The sequence below is a fragment of the Chaetodon auriga genome, chromosome 13 (genome assembly GCF_051107435.1).
Source record: "Chaetodon auriga isolate fChaAug3 chromosome 13, fChaAug3.hap1, whole genome shotgun sequence".
Lineage (NCBI taxonomy): Eukaryota > Metazoa > Chordata > Actinopteri > Chaetodontiformes > Chaetodontidae > Chaetodon > Chaetodon auriga.
Window position 1 is genome coordinate 22,426,937 of NC_135086.1, and position 20,107 is coordinate 22,447,043.

The 20,107-nt window shown below is 41.1% G+C and overlaps 1 protein-coding gene across 1 annotated transcript in view; it reads left to right on the forward strand.

The window, feature by feature from the left end:
• The first annotated feature begins 278 nt into the window (after positions 1-278).
• Positions 279-20,107, forward strand: part of LOC143330292 (contactin-associated protein-like 5) — an 80,764-nt gene continuing 60,935 nt past the window's right edge. The window contains exons 1-3 of the mRNA XM_076746743.1: positions 279-567; positions 16,935-17,045; positions 17,992-18,185. Of these exons, the coding sequence (XP_076602858.1) occupies positions 495-567; positions 16,935-17,045; positions 17,992-18,185 (378 nt within the window). The 5' untranslated portion in view covers positions 279-494. The remainder of the gene's footprint in view (positions 568-16,934; positions 17,046-17,991; positions 18,186-20,107) is intronic.

Sequence of the window (20,107 nt, forward strand, 5' to 3'; positions counted from 1 at the left end):
ATCACTCCAATCACAATGATCCATATACAGAAGCTACCCATAGTGTCAGTGAGAATGCATCCATTACCAACCTGCCAGAGCACTCCAAGCCCGTACCATTTTTGTTATTTCAAACAAAGTTATCTGAATTCACAGACGCACGTACGCTGCTGCGTGCACGGCTTTTCTCTGTGGATCTTTGCTGTTGTTTTGCATTTTTCCAGCGGTGCTTGGGCATCGCGATGCTCTTCTTCTGCCAGTAGACTGAAACACAGAGAGAGAGAGAGAGAGAGAGAGAGAGAGAGAGAGAGAGAGAGAGAGAGAAAGAGAGAGGGAGGGAGAGAGAAGGAGGGAGAGAGAGGTGGGCTGTGCCTCGCAGAGTGTCGTCGTGGGAGCGGTTTGCTCTTCCACAGCAGACTCCTTCTTACCCTCCGTGCTGGAGGAGCGAGGAGGAACCTCTCCTCTGTTTTTCCTCTCTGCGGACACACGGATAATACCGCACCACCGCTGGGAAGATGGTTTTTCCGCTGCGTATGGTTACCCTTTATACCCTGAGCGTCTTTAGCGGAGCATCCGCCGCCACTCTCTGTGAGTATTTTACCTAAGCTCACCTGTAAGCTCCTCTGCTCTCCAGCCTGTCAACGAGAGCAGATGCACACAATCAGACAGAAGCTGTTCAAAGCAGCCAAGTTTGCACGGCCGCCTGCTACCTTTGTCTGTCCAGCGTTGCAGAGCATCGTGACTATTAAGATGTAGCTTGCGCGTTTGTTGGTCGTTATGAAGTCGACTTTGAACTGTGGGCCTACTTGAAGACTTGAATGCTTCCTTTGTGTCTGTATGATGCGGATAAACAAGTTGTTGTCATGTCCTCGCCTGTGTTTCTGGACTCTGGGCGTGCGATGAAGGTCAAGCAAACAGGTTCATTTGTGTCCATTCATAAGTCCGCCTGCGCGCTCGCTCTGCAGCCTCGGCTGACTTCCACTCACACTTGGTGTGATATTTTGAAGAGTCGCTCTTTGGACATGTTTTGCTGATGTGTGTTGGAGGACAGAAACTGCTGACTGGTCACAGCTGTACTGTACAGACGGCTGCTGTTATCGGTCGACTCCTACGTGAAAATCCCATCCAGTCACACAGGCTGCCGAAGCTTCCACTAAACACAGATTGCTTCTCCCCAAGGGCTGTCCTCTAAAATTGAAGCTGGGCAGCTTGAGCTTTGTGTTTAACAGCATCACTGCCTCCAATCATGTGTGTGTTGACTGATGGACATTCGAACAGTTTTGATAAATCATCCATAAAGTCTTTTCAGGCATAAGTGACAAAAAAATAAATCACTGTTTTCAGCCTCTCCAGTGTGAAGTTAAGTGAATGTTATTGGGTTTTGAATGTTGCTGATGGGACAGAAAAAGCAAGGAATATTGCCTTTTTTTTCCCACTATTTTTTAGATTTTATGCACCTAACGATTTTTCAATTAACCGAGAAAACAATCAGCAGATTAATTGATATTGAAAATAATAGCTGTGACCCTTGTGGCAACCCTATTATCGTGATGAAGAAACTGTGTGCATATCATACACATGGTTGTTTTTAATAGATATAGAAGTGTGTTTTTTTTTTTTTTTTTTTCCATCTTTAAGCATGTTGTAGAAATCCTTCCTTTAGAAATCTGCAGTGGGAACAGTGATCACAGCTAACATCCAGGTTTAAATTCCTCATACCCAAATCCTATGGATAAATAGGCCACTGTTAACAGTTTATTTTCTCATATACATGCTGCTCCCTTAGCTGAGGTGTTCCTGATGATGGACACGTAACAGGAAGTTATTTTGTGTTTTAACAAAAAAAAAAAAAAATAATAGTATTTTTGTTTCAAAATAATTAAAATTCAATAGCTTGAGTTTCTATGGTGGCCCTGAGGGTCAAACAACATTTCACAAAACACAAGGACATTTCAGATTATGAGAGTGGGACAGCTCTGTGATTGGAGGTAACCCAGTCAATTCAGAGATCCGTGGATGTGTGAAAGTGAGCTGGTGCTAGATCAGTCTTGGAAGCCATTAGCTATTGTCTTAAGACGATTTAGCCTCCAGTGTAGCCGGCGGATATCTGGATAACAGATATGCGCAGCAAGACTTCCTCTTCTGTGAGCCATTTATTGTTAACAGTCTGATTAGCAACTTGAGACGCTTTCTGACGACATTTCTGCTCACACCTAGAAAGAGATATCTGCATATGAATGCAGATAAATAAGAAAAGATAATAAAAGCTAAACTGCCATCAGAAGATTGCTGATGGGTTCCAAGATTGGGTTCCTTCTCTTTTGCTCTCCAGAGTTCACCTGCATGCAACCAACATCCCCCCAAATGCAATTGGTCAATACTCTTCCGTCTACAAATGGCTTCCAATCTTCTCCCTTACCTACAGATTCTGCTTTCATACGCAAATATCTGTTTATATAAGAATAGTGGTAGAAGAGGTCAGTCGGAGGATGCTCTACACCCTGCTGTGATTGGTTGTTTTGTTGTCACACAACTGATGACGCTCTGACCATGTGTTAGCGTGCCAACTCATCCAGCTCTGATAAACCCTTATGATGTCACTTGCAGAAGAGCTAGTGACCTGCCTCCTTTGTCCTGATTCTGTTAGCGTGCTTTCAGGGTTCTGCGGGTCAGTCATCATATGTTGAAAGCATATGAAGAATTCCATCATACGAGTGGTTGAAATATTCTGTTTTGATTTCAATCGCCTCTTACATTCTTTTAAAAAGGAAACTGCTCAGAGTAGTACACAATAGAAGATGGAAATGTCATTGAAGTGTCACAAGGGACTTGGGTTCTGTCAAATCACAAACAAGAAGCATTGTCCTACCTTTTCTGTAATCTGAAATGTTGTTGTGTTTTCTCAAATGGCATGCTTTGTGAAATGTTGTAAATGGTAAATGGACTGTATTTATATAGCAACTTTCTTGTCTTAACAACCACTCAAAGCGCTTTCACGACACAAGTCAGCATTCACCCGTTCACACACACATTCATTCACTGGAGGTGAGCAGAGGTGCACATGCTCACACCGATGGCGCAGCATCGGGAGCAATTTAGGGTTCAGAATCTTGCCCAAGGATGCTTCGACATGTAGAGTGCAGGGGCCAGGGATCGAAGCACTGACCATCTGAAAAGTGGACAGCCACTCTGTTGTTTCGTGAAATGTTGTGCTTTCTGAAATGTTGTGTTTTGACCCTCAGGTACAATGGTTGACAAGGGCAAACACGCGGCAACAGCCCAAAGCATTTCCATTAGGAGAAATGTACTGCAGCTTCAGAAATGATGCCCATTCAGAAGCACAAACAACTCTGAAAACAAATGCAACAGAAAAAAGTCAACACACCTGAAGTCCTCCAGGCCTCTGGGGGGAGTGCTAAGTGTTTCTCCTCATGGAAATGTTTTGGGCCATCGCGGTGTGTTTTCCCTTGTTGTCCACTGTACTGAGCGCTACCATAAATCACCACGACTGAACAAAAAGAAAACTTGACCAGCTCAACCCTATATTTAATGGGATACCAAGGGATCAGATTTCCAAGACATTTCCTGTGGATAGTCTCGCTCATGTCTCCACTTTGACACAAAATCTAATTTGTGGATTGCCAAAATTTACTGATTTAAATTTTACTGAGCACAGTCCTGCTCCCCAGAGGATGAGCCTTTCCATTTTGGACACTCTAGCTCCACCTCCAGGCCACAATGTCAATTTCGTGCTCAGTGATACATTGTATGTTATTTAAAATACTGATCTTATGGTCATACCTTAGTGTTTCTTGGTGAGCACAGTCTTACATGCTTCCAAGAGGATAAACATTTTTTAATGAGCCCATAACCTCTCCCTCTAGCTGCTCCCTGAGGACAAAGTTTTCATTTCCAGTCGTACGACTCAGAATAACAAAGTCAGCAGTTTCGTGTTCGTGTCACACAGCATTTTTTGGCGGAATGTAAAAATTTTGTCATGTCAAAAATGCAAAAAGCGATTCCGAGCAATAAATACATTTGTTTGTGCTCTCTGAGGACGAGTGTTCGGCTTGTGTTGTCGTCTTCACAGTTTTTATAAAGGCGAGGAGCTGAGCTAAACTGAGCTGTATACTCATTTACTCATGAGGTTCTTAAATGTGTGCAGTGATCTGCTCTGACATACTGCGCTGAGATGAGATGGTGAAATGCTCCTGGAGGTCAAAGAGCTGCCCTCATATTTACCACTGAGAAACAAAAGACCAGACATGTGTCATGGCTGGTTTGAGTGGCTTTTATCAGGTGGCAGCCACTTCCTCTCAGAAGTCCTCCTGCACTTAGTTTGGCTTTTCAAAGAGACAATGGCAGCTACGGCATCGGATACATCAACATTCAGTCTGTCATTTTGCAGCGGGAGTTAATTGACACTGTATTGGCATGACCTTTACACTAATGGCCAAATAACTGGCAGCAAAGGAACTATTCACAAATTCACTATTCACCAGCAGTTATACCAGTGAAAGTGCGACCATACAGGGGTTGAGGGCTGTCTTGAAACATGCATTGATCTTTTTATGCAGTTCTATGCACACTCCCGCCACTGCTTCCAATTTTTCTTTTATTGACTTTACTGGCAGTGCTGACCTCTCTAGCTGGAGTGGCTTTGTATGAACAACTAAGACGACCATGTCAGGAAGTTGAATTGTAAGTCAGCACGCTTTTTACTAGTGCTAAACAAGCAAAATGCAGAATATTCTGGCAAGCTTAATGGTAGTGTAAGGGACTACAATTTGAATTGCGTTAATGACATGACACTACTTAACCCAGTAATATGCCTTCTTATAGTAACCCCCAAGTTGTGTCTTCTCTCACTAGCCAGTGGTAAACCTGTACATGAAGTTTGCTGTGATTAATCAATTAAACATTTGATTTATAGAAAATGTCAACAAAAGCACAAAAGAATCACCATGATCATGTCTTAAATTTGCTTGTTTAGTCTAGCAGACAAGTCTAAAAACAAAATGTATTTAGATTTCTATAATGTCAGATAAGAACAATCAATAAATGCTTAAAAATGGAGAAGCTGGAACCTGCAGGTGGCATTTTTTCTTGAAAATGTTTGAACTGATTAATCGATCATCAAAAGAGTTTAGGATTAATTTTCTGTTGAACAGCAATCATTGATTAACAGTTTTATCATTAACTTCATGTTAGTATTTTCAGCACGTCTAGACACAGACGTGATTTTCACATCCTCTTTGGCATTGCTGATAAGGATAATCAGCGTCCTTCACCGAGCACATCACCTTTATGCACACAGCCGAGGCCTCACTGTCGGCCAGTGTGAGGTATTTTTAAGGGAATGTTTCCTGCTCTGAGTGGAAGCGCGAGTGTTTTAAAGTTTGCTTTTGGCTGGAAAAAGCCAAGGCTTTCATTACCAGATGATATGACACTCTTCACCACAGGTCCGTGGGAGGAATATTGCTACGCTCTCAGTGATTCCCTCGCAGCAGGTGGAGACCGCTGCACCATGCATCCATCTTTAATAAGCTAGAATCGGTTTCCGATGTGGCGAAGAGCCTCACACATATATTAACTTAAAATTTCATGCTTCAAGTTAGCTCAGCGAGTAGATACTTCACAACTAATTATTTCCCATCTGAAGCACCTAGAACGTGCTGGTGCAGGGCTGGTAGAGATGACGGCTGGTGTGTGTGTGTGTGTGTGTATGTGTGTGTGTGTGTGTGTGTGCGTGATAGAGAAGATGCACCTGCAGATTCACTCAGCTAATGAATGTGAAGCAGGCGCTCAAGGAACACCTACTGCTGTACATATTCAAGGCCTGATGAATTTATCAAAAGGTAAATGAGGCAGAACACTGCGATGTGACAACGCAGGCACTTTTCCTCATGTTTAAACATACAGTACGTTTCTTCTCAGACAAAACCAACTGAAAGGAATGTGCAGTGTACACATCCAGACTGGCTTCACAACGTCATATAATTGGCATTACACCGCGTGAAGACATGATGCAATGTAGAGACAATAGATCCAGAAATAGCACAGTATGATTACATGACGAGGTTGCTCTCCGCTATTGTGATCCAACAGGAAGGTGAACTATTCCTACAAAGCAAACAAAAATTTTGTTTGATATGTATGACATGTCAGCTGAATTTGAGTGTCATTCTGACTGCTTTTAGAGTTTATTTTTATGTCTTATTAACGTCAATTTTTATGTCATCTCTGAAAAACTGGAATAAAAAAGTAGTGGCAGTATTTTCATACTAACTAGGAGCAAACTAAGTCTGGTATGAAAACAAAACAAACAAACAAACACAAAAAAAAAAAAAATCAACTGGCAGGTATGGAACCCTTAAAGCTTCAGGAGAGAGAACCAGTTTCAGAAGTAACTGGAACACAGTTGTTTCACAAATTGCCAATTTGCTAACAGTGCACATGAGTGCAGTTGCTACCCCACACCCCCCACCCCCCCGTATGTTTTACTTTTAGATGGGACTGCGTTCAAATGTTTTTTTGGTTCTGGACAGATTACTTGTGAAAACTTGTGAAAAACCAACAAGATTACATTTTCACCCCAATTAGTCTCCATCAGAACGGCTTCATATTGAATAAAGAGCACTGCTGCAGAGGGCTGTGTTTATACAGTTAAATTGAGTAAAGACAGCATTTCAAAGCTCTCTGCATGATCTGTGCCTGATGCAGCTCTACAGAGACATGAAATGAAGAGACTTTAACAGTTTTTATTTCATCTTTTCAAAGCATTTTGTATCCTCTGACGCACTTCTATTGAGTTATTTGGCTGTGTGGTGTGGAGATGAGGCATGGGCAGATGCTGCTGTCTTCACACTGTTGTTTCAGGTCTTCTGCTCATTATTTGAGTGCTTGAAATGTTGGTGGTAAATTCGTTTACTTCTACACCGCAATCAGTGTGGCATCAGTGTGTTTACAACACAGTGTTTATCTTCATATAATACATTTTCTGGAACATTTATTTTGAATGATTTTTATGAATAAAATAACCAGGCATGAATGTCTTTTTAGCAAATCGTGTAAATTAATTAAACAGCTGAAAAATTAAACTGATTATTTACTTTGACGCAATAATCTTGAATAGAACTCACTGATTTCCAGCATTGTTTACAGTATTATACCATGATATGGCAAAATGTTTGACAGAAGAAACATTTACATCATGTCACAATATTCATGATCATATCAGCTACCTTTATTGGATGTAAAGTGGTTAAGTGGCGTGCTGTTTGTGGGTCTCTACGCTCAGAATTCAGTCTTCAGAAAGCTGATGGTACAAAGACGCTGTTCCACTGCAGTGCCCTGCAGATTCAGTGCACAGAACAAAATGTTTTTTGATTGTAATGAGAAAGAAGAAAACACAATGGACACATGATATGAGACTATTTAGAGAAATAATTTCTGCCCGGTCCCTCAGGAGCAGAAAAAATCTATTGTGATAAATGTGGCGCCAGTGGAGGCCTTTCCATTTGCAGCTGTGTTGGTCATACAGTGATGCTGCAGCAGCGCCCAGTCGACAGAGTGCAATGAATATGCTTCAAATAGCCATGGAGTCTGTAAGTTTTGTCCTCTATTTATTTTCAGTGTTACTGGCAGATGGTTTGAAAGGATTATCAACACCCACTCTGTATCGACTGTACCAATAAGATTGATGCAATAATCAGCAAGAGACGGTTACAGTGATGAAAAATGAAACCCAAAAAAAAGGATATTTTTTTTAGCATTCAGACTCCAAACTTTGAAAAGGATAGATATAAAACAGATTTCACATTCTTGGCACAGTTTATTATTTCATGTAATTGCATTGTATGATTACCCGTGAATTAGACACAGGCCTTCATGTGATTCGATATTGATTATGATGCGTACGCGGGGAGCTGAAACAAATTATCTGAAGGAGCTGGTACACAGCAATATGCCGAGTTAAAGAAAGGGAAGCTGCACTTACAGAACCAGGATGCAGTGTTTCACATGTCAGCAATAGCCAAAAACAGTCACCTTTAAAATATGTGCAGCAGTGTCTCCAGTCAGAATATTACATGGTTGTACAGAAAGCATAAAAACTGAAGCCTGTGGGCGGTGCTATGGTCTAACAGATTAGAAATCAATCTAGTTTTCGGTTCAGTATATTTTCTGTTCACTATTTAGACACTGGCCATCAGGAAGTGACCACGTAGGATGTTTTCTAATGAGATAAAAGACATCCAGCCGTTCTGGAGTGCATGGAAAAACAACAAATCTTGTCATTTGATTAGAATGACTTGTCGCATTTGTCAGCAACCAGCAGTTGATATTCTTACTGTGAATGAGTATGGTTTTTCTGCATGTTGTTGTGGTGTATTCCACCCTTTTTCAGCCCGTTCCAGCAGCTTTCAACCCGTAAATATCTCAAATCAGACACTGAGACCAGCACAGTGACACAGGCATCATATCTCTAAATGCATCTTGTCTTGAGTGACTGCCCATGCACCACCACAGTCACATACACAATGCGATGTAAAGCCATAAGAGCAAAAATCAATCAACTTCTTGCACTGGTGTGAAACTCCCTGAACCCCCATGAAGCATTTACTCAAGACAAAACTGCTGCTTACGAAAGCATGCCACTCCATGGGAACCACTTTCTACTTAGACGTTTTCCTCTCGTCTCAGCTGAATTAAGCCTACTGAATCAATATGGGTTCTTTTTACTTGAAGCTAAATGATGCTTTTATATATATATATATATATATATATATATATATATATATATATATATAATTGCAAACATTACTATGATGTTTTTACTAAGATGCCCCCCCCATCTAATATTACCCTATTACTTAGATTCAACCATAATATCATCATGCTGTTCCTGTTATTAGCTCCTAATTGCTGCCACCTTTGTAATTACTACAGCCGTCCCCACTTTCACCTGTTATTATCCCTTCGTTACAAGATATTATCCATCATTACCATGTCTTTGCCAAGCTGTTATGCACACTGCTCCCAGCAATCCTACAGAAAATCAACACAAATCCTGTTTCACTACATTCCTGAATGAGGGTTGAATAATTAATGTTTGGTAGATGAGATGTGTATAATCACTAAAGCTGTCGATAGCCCAGTAAAACACTCACAGGCTGCCTGTAAATGCTTATAGGTCCCTTTAGAGTATATGCAGTGTTCAGAGAAATGAAGTGCTACAGTAAACCAGGCTGTGTTTCTCAATCATTTGTATTGATGTGTGCTTCCTTGAATTCAGCCAGCGTTTGGGACTAATTGTCAGCCGATACCTCGGCTCTACTCAGGCTATCGCTGAGCAGAGGTCACTGAGCCCCCCAGCCTGTTAGTCCATGCAAGGTATCATATGAAGCTTTATCAATACCACACAGAGGTCTGAGGCCACTCTGTTACCAGATACTATCGCTGTACCCTTTGATATTATTGACTCTGTGGTCTGTGTTGACTGAACTTACGCACCCTCCAACAGACTGCCTTTGCTCTTGTGGGGTTTATCACCGCTATAAAGGTGCTATACGTATGGTTTTGAAGTGTTTTATGGCCCCACAGCAGAACATTACACATATTTTGACATTGGTTGCTTATGTTATGACAGAATAAAAGCAAGCCATTAGCATAACAATGCTTATCTTGTGCGTATCAGTGGAGCAATGGTTGAAACCACTCCACAGGTGAAGAATGGTTGAGTAACTCATTTCTTACTTTTAATAACCTCTTTCTGGCCTGTAGACTTTACTCTGTGTTGCTGACACATTAGTCACTATAATCACTCATGGAACATTAATAGATGACAACTTTGATAAATCGCTTAACTCATTTATCAAGCAAAACAATACAAACAGTCTTTCATCTCATGGCCTTGTGAATTAAGGTTTTTGTGGACTGTGTGTCAGAAAAATGGAGCTATTTGAAAATATTGGCTGTGCCAACTTCGAACTGAGGTCACCCGTATTGCTGCGTTGCACATTAATGCTCGTTTGATGGTTTTGTTTTTGTTTTCTCTGTTTTATCGTGATCCTTTATTTCGAGTTTGTGTAAATGTTGGATTTTTTCTTTTGCTTTCATTGTCCTGTGTACAGACAGTGACCATGCACAACTGGATGCATTGGACCACTGTGTAGAAATGCAGTAGTTCTTGAACTTTTTCTGGTGTTCTCCCATGCAGAAGGTGAGAAAAGTTGCTACCTCACCCCCCCCCCCCCCCACACACACACACACAGTTTGTATCAATCATTAGCAATGACAGGGACACAACTAATAGAACAGGATCCAGGTTGAGGTTTAATGAAATAACGGTCAGCAAGTAAACATCAGCAAGCTCTGATTTGTTTATATAAATCATATATATACACAGTGGTGTGAAAAAATGTTTGCCTGATTTCTTATTTTTTTGCATGTTTGTCACACTTAAATGTTTCAGATCATCAAACAAATTTAAATGTTAGACAAAGATAACACAAGTAAACACAAAATGCAGTTTTTAAATGAAGGTGTTTGTTATTAAGGGGAAAAAACATCCAAACCTACATGGCCCTGTGTGAAAAAGTGATTGCCCCCTGAACCTAATAACTGGTTGGGCCACCCTTAGCAGCAACAACTGCAATCAAGCGATTGCGATAACTGGCAATGAGTCTTTCACAGCGCTGTGGAGGAATTTTGGTCCACTCATCTTTGCAGAATTGTTGTAATTCGGCCACACTGGAGGGTTTGTGAGCATGAACCGCCTTTTTAAGGTCACGCCACAGCATCTCAATGATGGCTGGACATTCTCCTTCAGGATTTTTTTGCTAGACAGCAGAATTCATGGTTCCATTTAGCACAGCAAGTCTTCCAGGTCCTGAAGCAGCAAAACAGCCCCAGACCATCACACTACCACCGTATTTTACTATTGGTATGATGTTCCTTTTCTGAAATGCTGTGTTACTTTTACAGCAGATGTAAGGGGACACACACCTTCCAAAAAGTTCAACTTTCGTCTCGTCAGTCCACAGAGTATTTTCCTAAAAGTCTTGGAGATCATCAAGATGTTTTCTGGTAAAACTGAGACGAGCCTTTTGTTCTTTTTGTCCAGCAGTGATTTTCGTCTTGGAACTCTGCCATTTCTCATGGTGGAGTCACAAACACTGACCTTAATCACTTTTTCACACAGGGCCATGTAGGTTTGGATTTTTTTCCCCCTTAATAATAAACACCTTCATTTAAAAACTGCATTTTGTGTTTACTTGTGTTATCTTTGTCTAATATTTAGATTTCTTTGATGATCTGAAACATTTAAGTGTGACAGACGTGCAAAAATCAGGAAGGGGGCAAACACTTTTTCACACCACTGTATATAGAAATCCTGGTCATCCACACACACCCCTGCAGTGGCTCTGTGCCCCCTCCCCCACCCCCAGGGTGCCTCTCATCTTGAGAACCACTGTAAGAATGAATAAATGATTGATTGATTGTTATGCTAATTGAAAAAATATTTGCAGCCCTAGTCATGAAACATAAACATAACACCGGCTGCTTTTAGAGGATGAAAACTGCTTTTCAGCTCTTCAGTAATGGAGGACTTTATGTGCAAGGACACATGGAGGCTTTGAGAAATCCATTTGAGTTATTCACAATTTAAATTTCATTTTCTTTACTTTAGGCTTTACTGTGCTGTGTGCAGTATTAAAAAGAAGTAACCAAATTATTCACATCTTGTAAGAATATTATGACAAAAAAAAGCACGGTTTTTCTCAGCCGCTTTGGTACATTCCTCAGATCAGAATTAAAATTCTCAATCCTCCTCCTTCAAGCTCCACATATTCTTGTTACTTGTGCACATCATAAAAGCAATTTTTCACTCTTTTGAACAAATTACAAATGCTTTAGTACACTAATACAAATGATTATGTGCAATTTTCTGCTGCTTGCCACATTATCAATCGCTTATATGACATTGATCAAAATGTATTATACTGATTCCCTCATTGAATAGTCTTGTCCCCTAAAACATGTAGCAGAAGTCATTTCATGCAAAATGGTTAAACCAGTTGTCATAATCTGCCAAGCATGTTTCCTGTACATTTCTATTCCACTTCATATGTGTTCTGAATTGATGAATTCCTCGCGGGTGAATCTTGACTTTAGCTAACGAGGGGGAATGTGTGAAGCATTACATCAACCAATGATCAACCACACATCTAAAATAGCTCACGCTTGCATCTCCCGAACCTTCAATTGGCAAGCATGTATATACAGAGCACGATGCAGAGTTACGGTATCTGATAAGAGGCTCTCCACGTTGCACTGAAGGGAAAGATATCTGTTGTGATGTGAATGAGAATCTGTGGCCTGACAGGCAGGAACGTCAGGAGGTGCAGAAAGACCGCACTGTAATTCCTGTACAGCGCTGCCTGTGCACGTCCGGCCACGGGGTGTTTATTATCTTTACATTTCTGCCTTTTTCCTTGGTGCTTCACAGTACTGTAAAGCAGACTTCTTCTTTCTGTATCGCAGTGTCGTAGTCTGACAGCAAACTCCAGTACAACCCGTAAAGAGTCTCTCACAGACAGTAATGTGTAACTTTGAGCTGTTGAAATTGATATGTACCGTACAGAAAGAGTGCAGTGTTGTGCATTTCCAATCATTGTCATCTAAACCTTTGCCATACTCAGGAAATACCTGACAGAGTTCACTGTTAAATTGACAACGCGGCTCAGCATTTTAACTCTGTTGTGTGTAAAAAGGAATTGTCGTTCTGATGGCACTGACATGTATGTAAATACATTATAATAACATAAATATTAACCTCTGAGAGATGATTTATCGCAGGTAATCAACAGTGTGGTGCTGTTAGAGGTGCACTTAGTGGGTGTGAAGAATGATTTGAGAAATGGACCAAAGCTTCTGAGAAAAAACTGTCAAATCTGTTTTCATGTAAGATAAGATTACAAGAGGACAGCAAGAATAAAAAGATGAGGTAGAAAAAAAAAATGGAAAATACAAAATGAAATCAACTCCACAGACTATGTAGATTAAATACAAAAGAGCATAGAAAATATATCCTTGTGAAGAATGACTCAATTTCACAGTGGAAAATCTTGATTTGCACTCGAGTATGATATGAATAATAAAATATTGCACCGTTGGACAGTAAAAATAAATAGTGACAGTAAAAAATATATAGCACAGTAAAAATATGTAATGTTGCAGATGTAATGGATACAAGCAAATGTTGGCATAAATGAGGGAGTAGTGCAGAAAGACCCTTTGTGATGTTGTGATGTGAAACAACATCAACACAGTGTTACATGAAGTGATGCTGGAGTTAAACAGTCTGACAGCCGCTGGAATGAAGGACCTGCGGCTGTGTTACTTCTCACACAGCGGATGCGGCATTAAACAAGCACTTCTACACTGCACATAGATACGTGTTTTTATATCTACTAAAAGTAGAAATGCAAAAACTTTAAGTATACTCCATTACAAGTGAAAGACACGGATCAATAGATAGACAGAACCCAGATGTCTGTAACAAATCAGGATGTCTCTGAAGTATGTGTTTGTACGGATATGAGTTGCATTCACATTTTGCAGCTGTAACTTTAATCACATGGGTTTGATCCACCCAGAGAAGAGGATCAGGTCAGACTGAGAAGCCTGCTCTACCCTGTCTCTATTGCAGGTTCTATTTTTAGGAAATCCCTTTGGCATTTTTTTCATATTCAACTGTTTGCGCATTTCCTGAGACTTGATATCCAAGGAAACTCAGGCTTCCTCATATCTGGTGAGCCAAGTTTATTTGGTTGGGACGTGTAGTCGTCTTCAGGTGCGATTATGCCTCTTCAGTGAGAGCTTAAAATATCCATCCCATGTGTGCTACAAATGGCACTTTGTTGTCATAATTGAGTTTGATTTCTTTGTGGCGGAGCATCTGTTTTGCACTCAGGTTAAGATGGGCTTGCTAATGAGAAGAGGAGAGAATTGGAAAAAGGCGTATATGTACAGCATGGCTTCAGTCAAGTCATCAAACTCTGATTCTTATGTATAGCGGCATAGAAGAGGATGAGTGAGTAGTTTCAAAGACCTGATGTTCTCCTGACTCAACGTGAGACCTTTAGACAAACAGTGTTTCTCTTTCACTTTTCAGATGTCTGATGGCCTTCCTTCAATTCAAAAGATTATTTGTATTAAAGTGAGATATTTTTCATTCCATATGAGACCCATTCTGATTTTGATGAGTGACTTAAATAAGTGATGAACATCTAACAGGCCAAAGAGCAGAGTGAACGCTCACCCTGAATCAAAGTGTGTGTGTGTGTGTGTGTGTGTGTGTGTGTGTGTGTGTGTGTGTTTGTGTGTGTGTGTGTGGCACTGAATGGTTAAGAAGAGGAAATCTTCTGTTTATTAAATGAAAGGACAGTAAGTCATGCGAGGATATTGACAAAGAGCATTAAAGGATGAGGCTGACAATATTCTATGTTTTCTTCTTGTCAACTAATCTTATGAAAAGACATCAAGCTAACAAAGAATAGATCCGACTAATAATTATTGTCTTTGTAAACAAGCCTGATGTAGTGCAACTTACTCCTCCGTGCTATGGAGCTCTATTGTTGTCCAAAAAAAACCCCACATCAATGCGCTGCACCAGAATATGTTCCTTCATTATGGTAAATGAAGGCACTGTAGTTAATTTTAGTTGATCCCACATCCAATACCCAGTGCTGTAAATGCTCACTACAGCACCAAATGTGTATTAATCCACTTCTGAAAATAGTCCCAAAGAAATACACCGTCTTGTTTGAGTAACCTTTGCGAAAAACTGTAGCACCCAGCTGTTTCGGGAAATTGCTGCACCTTTTTAGACACAGCACTGTATGGATGTTTGCCATATTCAAAGCATCATGCATTCAGTAGGAACCAATCATCATAAGCACTGCTGATTTTGTTTTATATGGGATGCAGAAACACTCACTTTAAACTGCAAATGCATTTGACAACATTTTGATTTGAGTCAAAACTACCTCAGGTTAAGTTTGACCACTAAATGTGCAGCTTGGAGTGAGTGTGCAGGCAACGCTCTTTTCCATCCATTATTTTTATCGCAAACACAGCCAGTGATAACCTCTGGTGCGCTGACAACCCACGAGTGTCAACACGACACTTCTGGGCCGGCCTGCTGTTGGTCATCCTAGCCCTTCTGTGACTGAAGCTGAAAGCTCTTGCTCTATAGCAGTATGCATTTATGATTTCAAGAGAGATTAAGTGTCCCTCTCTGCTGGCAGTTGTGTGCATGTGTTTATGTCCATGCATTCAGATGCACATCTGGGCTCTTTTGGCTGAAAGATTCAAGCCCCTGAGCCTTGTATAGAGATCGTAAGTCAGCTTCACAGGATTTTCAGTTATCCCACAGGCCAAGGAGCAGCTTTGCAGACAAATCTTCCATCCATAAGTCTTCCTGACTGACAGCCAGGCATTTGGCTCAAGACCAAGTCTGTAAACAACAACAGGGTCTCTAAGACACATTTTGCGCATGGAGAAACTTTCACTGCACTCGATCAGCACCTGAGATCACCTGTCCATTTGAGAACATGTTGTTTTATGTGCTGTGCTTTCAATATGTTGTTGGTTTGTTTCGGCTTGTCTAATCTGTCCAGGTCTTATATGCTCTCATACGGTTGCATATGGTCACGCAGAAGCTGGATTGAATGGAGAGAAGTGCTTGCCCAGGCTTTTGAGGTGAACCCTAGCATCAGTGGGGTTTTATCAGCTCTTCAGCCAGAGCTGCATCCTGCAGGAAAGGATGGATGGATACAGATTGAAGAGGAGATTGGAAGCGTGACATTATCCTTTCAGAATCAAAAGTAGGATCTTGAAGACTTTTGATAGATTAAGAGTGCTGTGCTTGCATAATAACCCCAGTTCTAGTAGTGGAGTGTTAAGATGGCATGCCACTGTTCTCATTTCCCCGATGAACATCTGCAACTGCATTGCAGCTCAGCCATAATTTGAGTCTTGGACAAAACAGCTTGATCCACTTTAGTCACACTTGAAATCAGGATTAGAGAAATCTCTTGGCAAGCGATCTGAGAGCAGTCAAATCAGGTCAGTCAGAATTCGGTGGGACGCCTAAAAGGAGAACGAGATCATGCTGTCAGTTCTGCTGTGCTCTTGTCTACCAGATGGATGGCCAATTGCCACTCCAGATGTGCTCAGAATCCATCTGAACTTGAAGTAGAATGGCATCCAAAAACAAAAAGCCTCTCGCACTCAACGGAGTGAACTGCATACTGATGGAGAGAGTACAGGGATAATTGTAATCAGGCTGGTGCCAGTTTTCATTACGTCGCCAGATACGGGCCTTAATGCAGCTCTGCAGTCAAGTGAAACGGCGGAGAGGCTGTTGTTGTGTGACTCGCTGCTCTTCTTGTGGCAAACAGGGTGGATCAGAGGAAGATGAGACTGACAGGTTTAGATCACTGGACTCTTAATCTGTTCCCGCCTGTTGGACGTGATGTAATCTCACACTGTGGGATTAAAAAGAACACACATGCACACAAAAGGAGCCATAGCATTTTCTGTGCTATTTTCAAGGGCCACTGCATGGGTTAATAGACTGTTTGAGGTATCTGAGAACTGGATAAGTGAGGCGGCCCTGTTATTTTTCCCACTCCTTGCTTTAAAACTCAACCACGGACAGGTAAAGATGCACTTTGAACCGACATGTTTTACTACTCAAGGACGCATTTTCTATTATTAATGTCAGATGAATAAATCCAAGCATGGCAGTCAGCGAAACCTCTTCAGAGCCATTCTCCAGATAGCCAGATTTGGTTGTGAAACACAAACATGAATAACATGCAACAATATTTAAAAAACACATTTTCATCACCTCTGAATTATCTATGCTTGTTTTTCTTTCACAGATAATTGCAATGGTCCTCTGGTATCCACGTTACCCCATTCATCCTTTCAGAGCTCCTCTCAGTCCTCCGTCAGTTATGCTGCTTACAACGCCAAGCTCAACAGAAGAGATGGTGAGTACAAGGGAGGATGTTATTGCATGGGTTCAATATTTCTACATGCTTTGGATACACGTTACCATCCACATGCTGTGCCTGCAGTGGACCACAAAATGCTCATATTAACCATTTTTGTAATGATTATACGGGTTGATTTTGAAGAAAATGACAAATTAGCAAAGAGCTATGAGGACTTCAGAGGAGCATCATGTCATTATCTTGAAGAGATGAAAAAGAGGTGTAATTACTGGTAGAGTGAAATAAAATATTGTTATACAATTACAGTGGCTGCTACATGGCAAAGAAAGCCACTTAATAGTTTTATTAAAATGACAACAAGTCCTGGCTAATAGGAAGTACTGGCTTCCATTGAATAATGGGCCGCAAGGGAGTCCAGGGCTGTTGTCACAGGGGCACTGGCCCCTCTTGTACCCATTCCAGGTGTCATCTGGGCATAAGCAAGATAAGATAAGATAAGACTTTATTGATCCCACACTGGAGAAATTTAGTCATTACAGCCAGCAAGTATTACAAAGAGCAAGCACAGTGGCATAAAGAGGTCAAAATAAAAAAATAAAAAAGTATACAGGGTACAGTAGGTAAGACAGTTTCCAAAAGACCCACGAGTCACACTCAATATTTTGGAGTACCGTGTGGAAAGGAGGCTGGCTTGTTGAGCTACAAGGATTCTGCTCTCTACAAGTTCTTAAGCGAGGCTGTACACATTCCAAAATGAATCAGCTATTTGCCAATAACCGAGGCCCTCCACTGTGGCGCCCACAGTGCAACCTCACCTTGAAGCCTCTCATACACAAACACTCTCTGTGTACACATCAGGACTTTCTACATTTTTGCTATCAGAGCCCAGAGGCGACAGAGCACAAACCACAGCAATCCACTGTTAATGGACAACATCGCTGGTCAGTGGATCTTCTGACCGTATGTCTCTGGCCTCCTTCAGGAGCAGGAGGCTGGTCTCCCATGGTGACTGATCAAGAGCCCTGGCTCCAGGTGGACCTCAGGGAGCAGATGGAGGTGACGGCTGTGGCCACACAGGGACGATATGACAGCTGGGACTGGGTCAGCAGTTACCTGCTGCTATACAGCGACACGGGCCGGGCCTGGAAGCAGTACAGGCACGAGGACGGCGTCGGGGTGAGTCTCCGCACGGATGTTTCATTTTATCAGCTTTCTGGATGAGTTCGAATTCATCAGTGAGTTGCTTTATAATATTTTACAACCAAACAGAATGGAGATTTTTTTGGCTGCTGCGTAAGGCTGTGACACTGCTGCATTCATATTGTGCAGGTTTTTTGTGTTCACTTTCAGCTCATTAATATTTACATTTGGCCTCTCTGTTACATGAGATATCATCCACTGTTAATGCTCCGTTCCACCTATTGATGACGTCGCAGGTCAGGTTGAGATAACACATCCTCTCACTTTTTCCTGACACATTTCAAGGTGTGGGAAGTGTCTGGTGTCAAGGCAATCATTAGACTGTTTTTTGGTCCTCCATGTGATGTCACAACTTGTTATGTCAGCCTGTACAAGGACTCAAGGTCTAAGAAAATAGCCCTATGTTGGCACATGTCATTAATTCTTTATTGTGTTTGCCCCAGTTATGTCAAGGGCTGCTCCAAGATGTTAAATTGTTTTTCTGGGACTTTTTCTGCCTGGCAGTCCAATTAACACAGTGTGTAGCTGCCCACTGCTGCAAAGTGGTCTTTTTTTTTTTTTGCATTGTGGTTGAAATTTAAAGAGCACAGAAATGTGGGGGTGAACATTATGTCTAGTGTTGCTTTTAATTATTTATTGTCCTCCATCTTTTTAAAAATACATTATCTACCGGAATGCAAAATTAAAGATGGAATAAAACATCATGACGCTGAATCTGTAAATAAATGCTGTGTTCAATAATATGTTCCTGTCACTAACAGATTTAATGGGGATTAATCCAGGACTGAAAATAGTCCCAATAATCCACTGTTTACACCTCTGTTTGAGGACCAAGCCTACAAGGATTTTTTTTATGTATTTACTCTAAAAAATAATTACTTTAAAATGTGCAAATATTTCCTTCTTTATAATGGAAGGTTGAAATATAACAACAAGCAGAACTCAGCACTATGAGCACAGGTTTTCATGTATGTAAATTGCCCATTTTTGGGGCCCCTAATGAGCACGGGGCCTTAAGAAGCGGCTCAGTCAGCTGATGGCTCAGACCAGATACTGAGTAGGATTTTATGTACCATCTGGCAAAAGATTGCATTTATTTATGTAAACGAGGAACATTAATTAGTGCCAAAAAATACATAGATATGCACAGTTCGCCACAAATACGCTGAAATATTTACAGAGTGAAGTTTAGTGAGACGTTCCCTTTATGTGTTATCCAGTGATGGACTTGTTGAAATATCATAATAAAGAGCTGCAGCTCCTTCCACACACTGTCAGTCCTCATGCAGTAGTTATGTCTGAAAAGGGAAATGGAGCTGCTGTGCAGTGAGAAGAGCAAACATTATGTATGGATATTACCAATGTGACCTGCAGCTATCACGCTTTGTAAGTGACCCATCAGATAGGGAAATAGAGTAAATTGTGTTATTTCAAATGATGAAATGCATGTGGCACTCACCCATCGCATACAATGATGTATCACAGCAGTCAGAACAGACATCATCCTCTGAAAATTGGCATGCATCAAAACTGGGATTTATATTTACTCATGTGTACTAAATGCACACTCACAGAGACAATTGAAACCACATGCCTCCTCATTCTTCTTTGGTGTTCATGGGAGCTCAGACTTAAAGATGTTGCAGGAAGAATGGCAGCCAATTAGTCTGCAATCTCTAATGAAACTCACACCCAAGCTGACTGACTAACGCTTTCACCAAGACCTTGCTGATAGTAACTCACATCCGTCTGGCATTTTAACAAGTGAAGCTCAAAGGTAACGGCTCGCTGCCAGAAACTGAACTCAGGGGGACTAATGAGAGAGCAGCAGCTGTTGATATGGCTGCTAGCTATAGCTCAGCCACTCTGAGCTAATGCCGAGCCAAATTAGATCCATA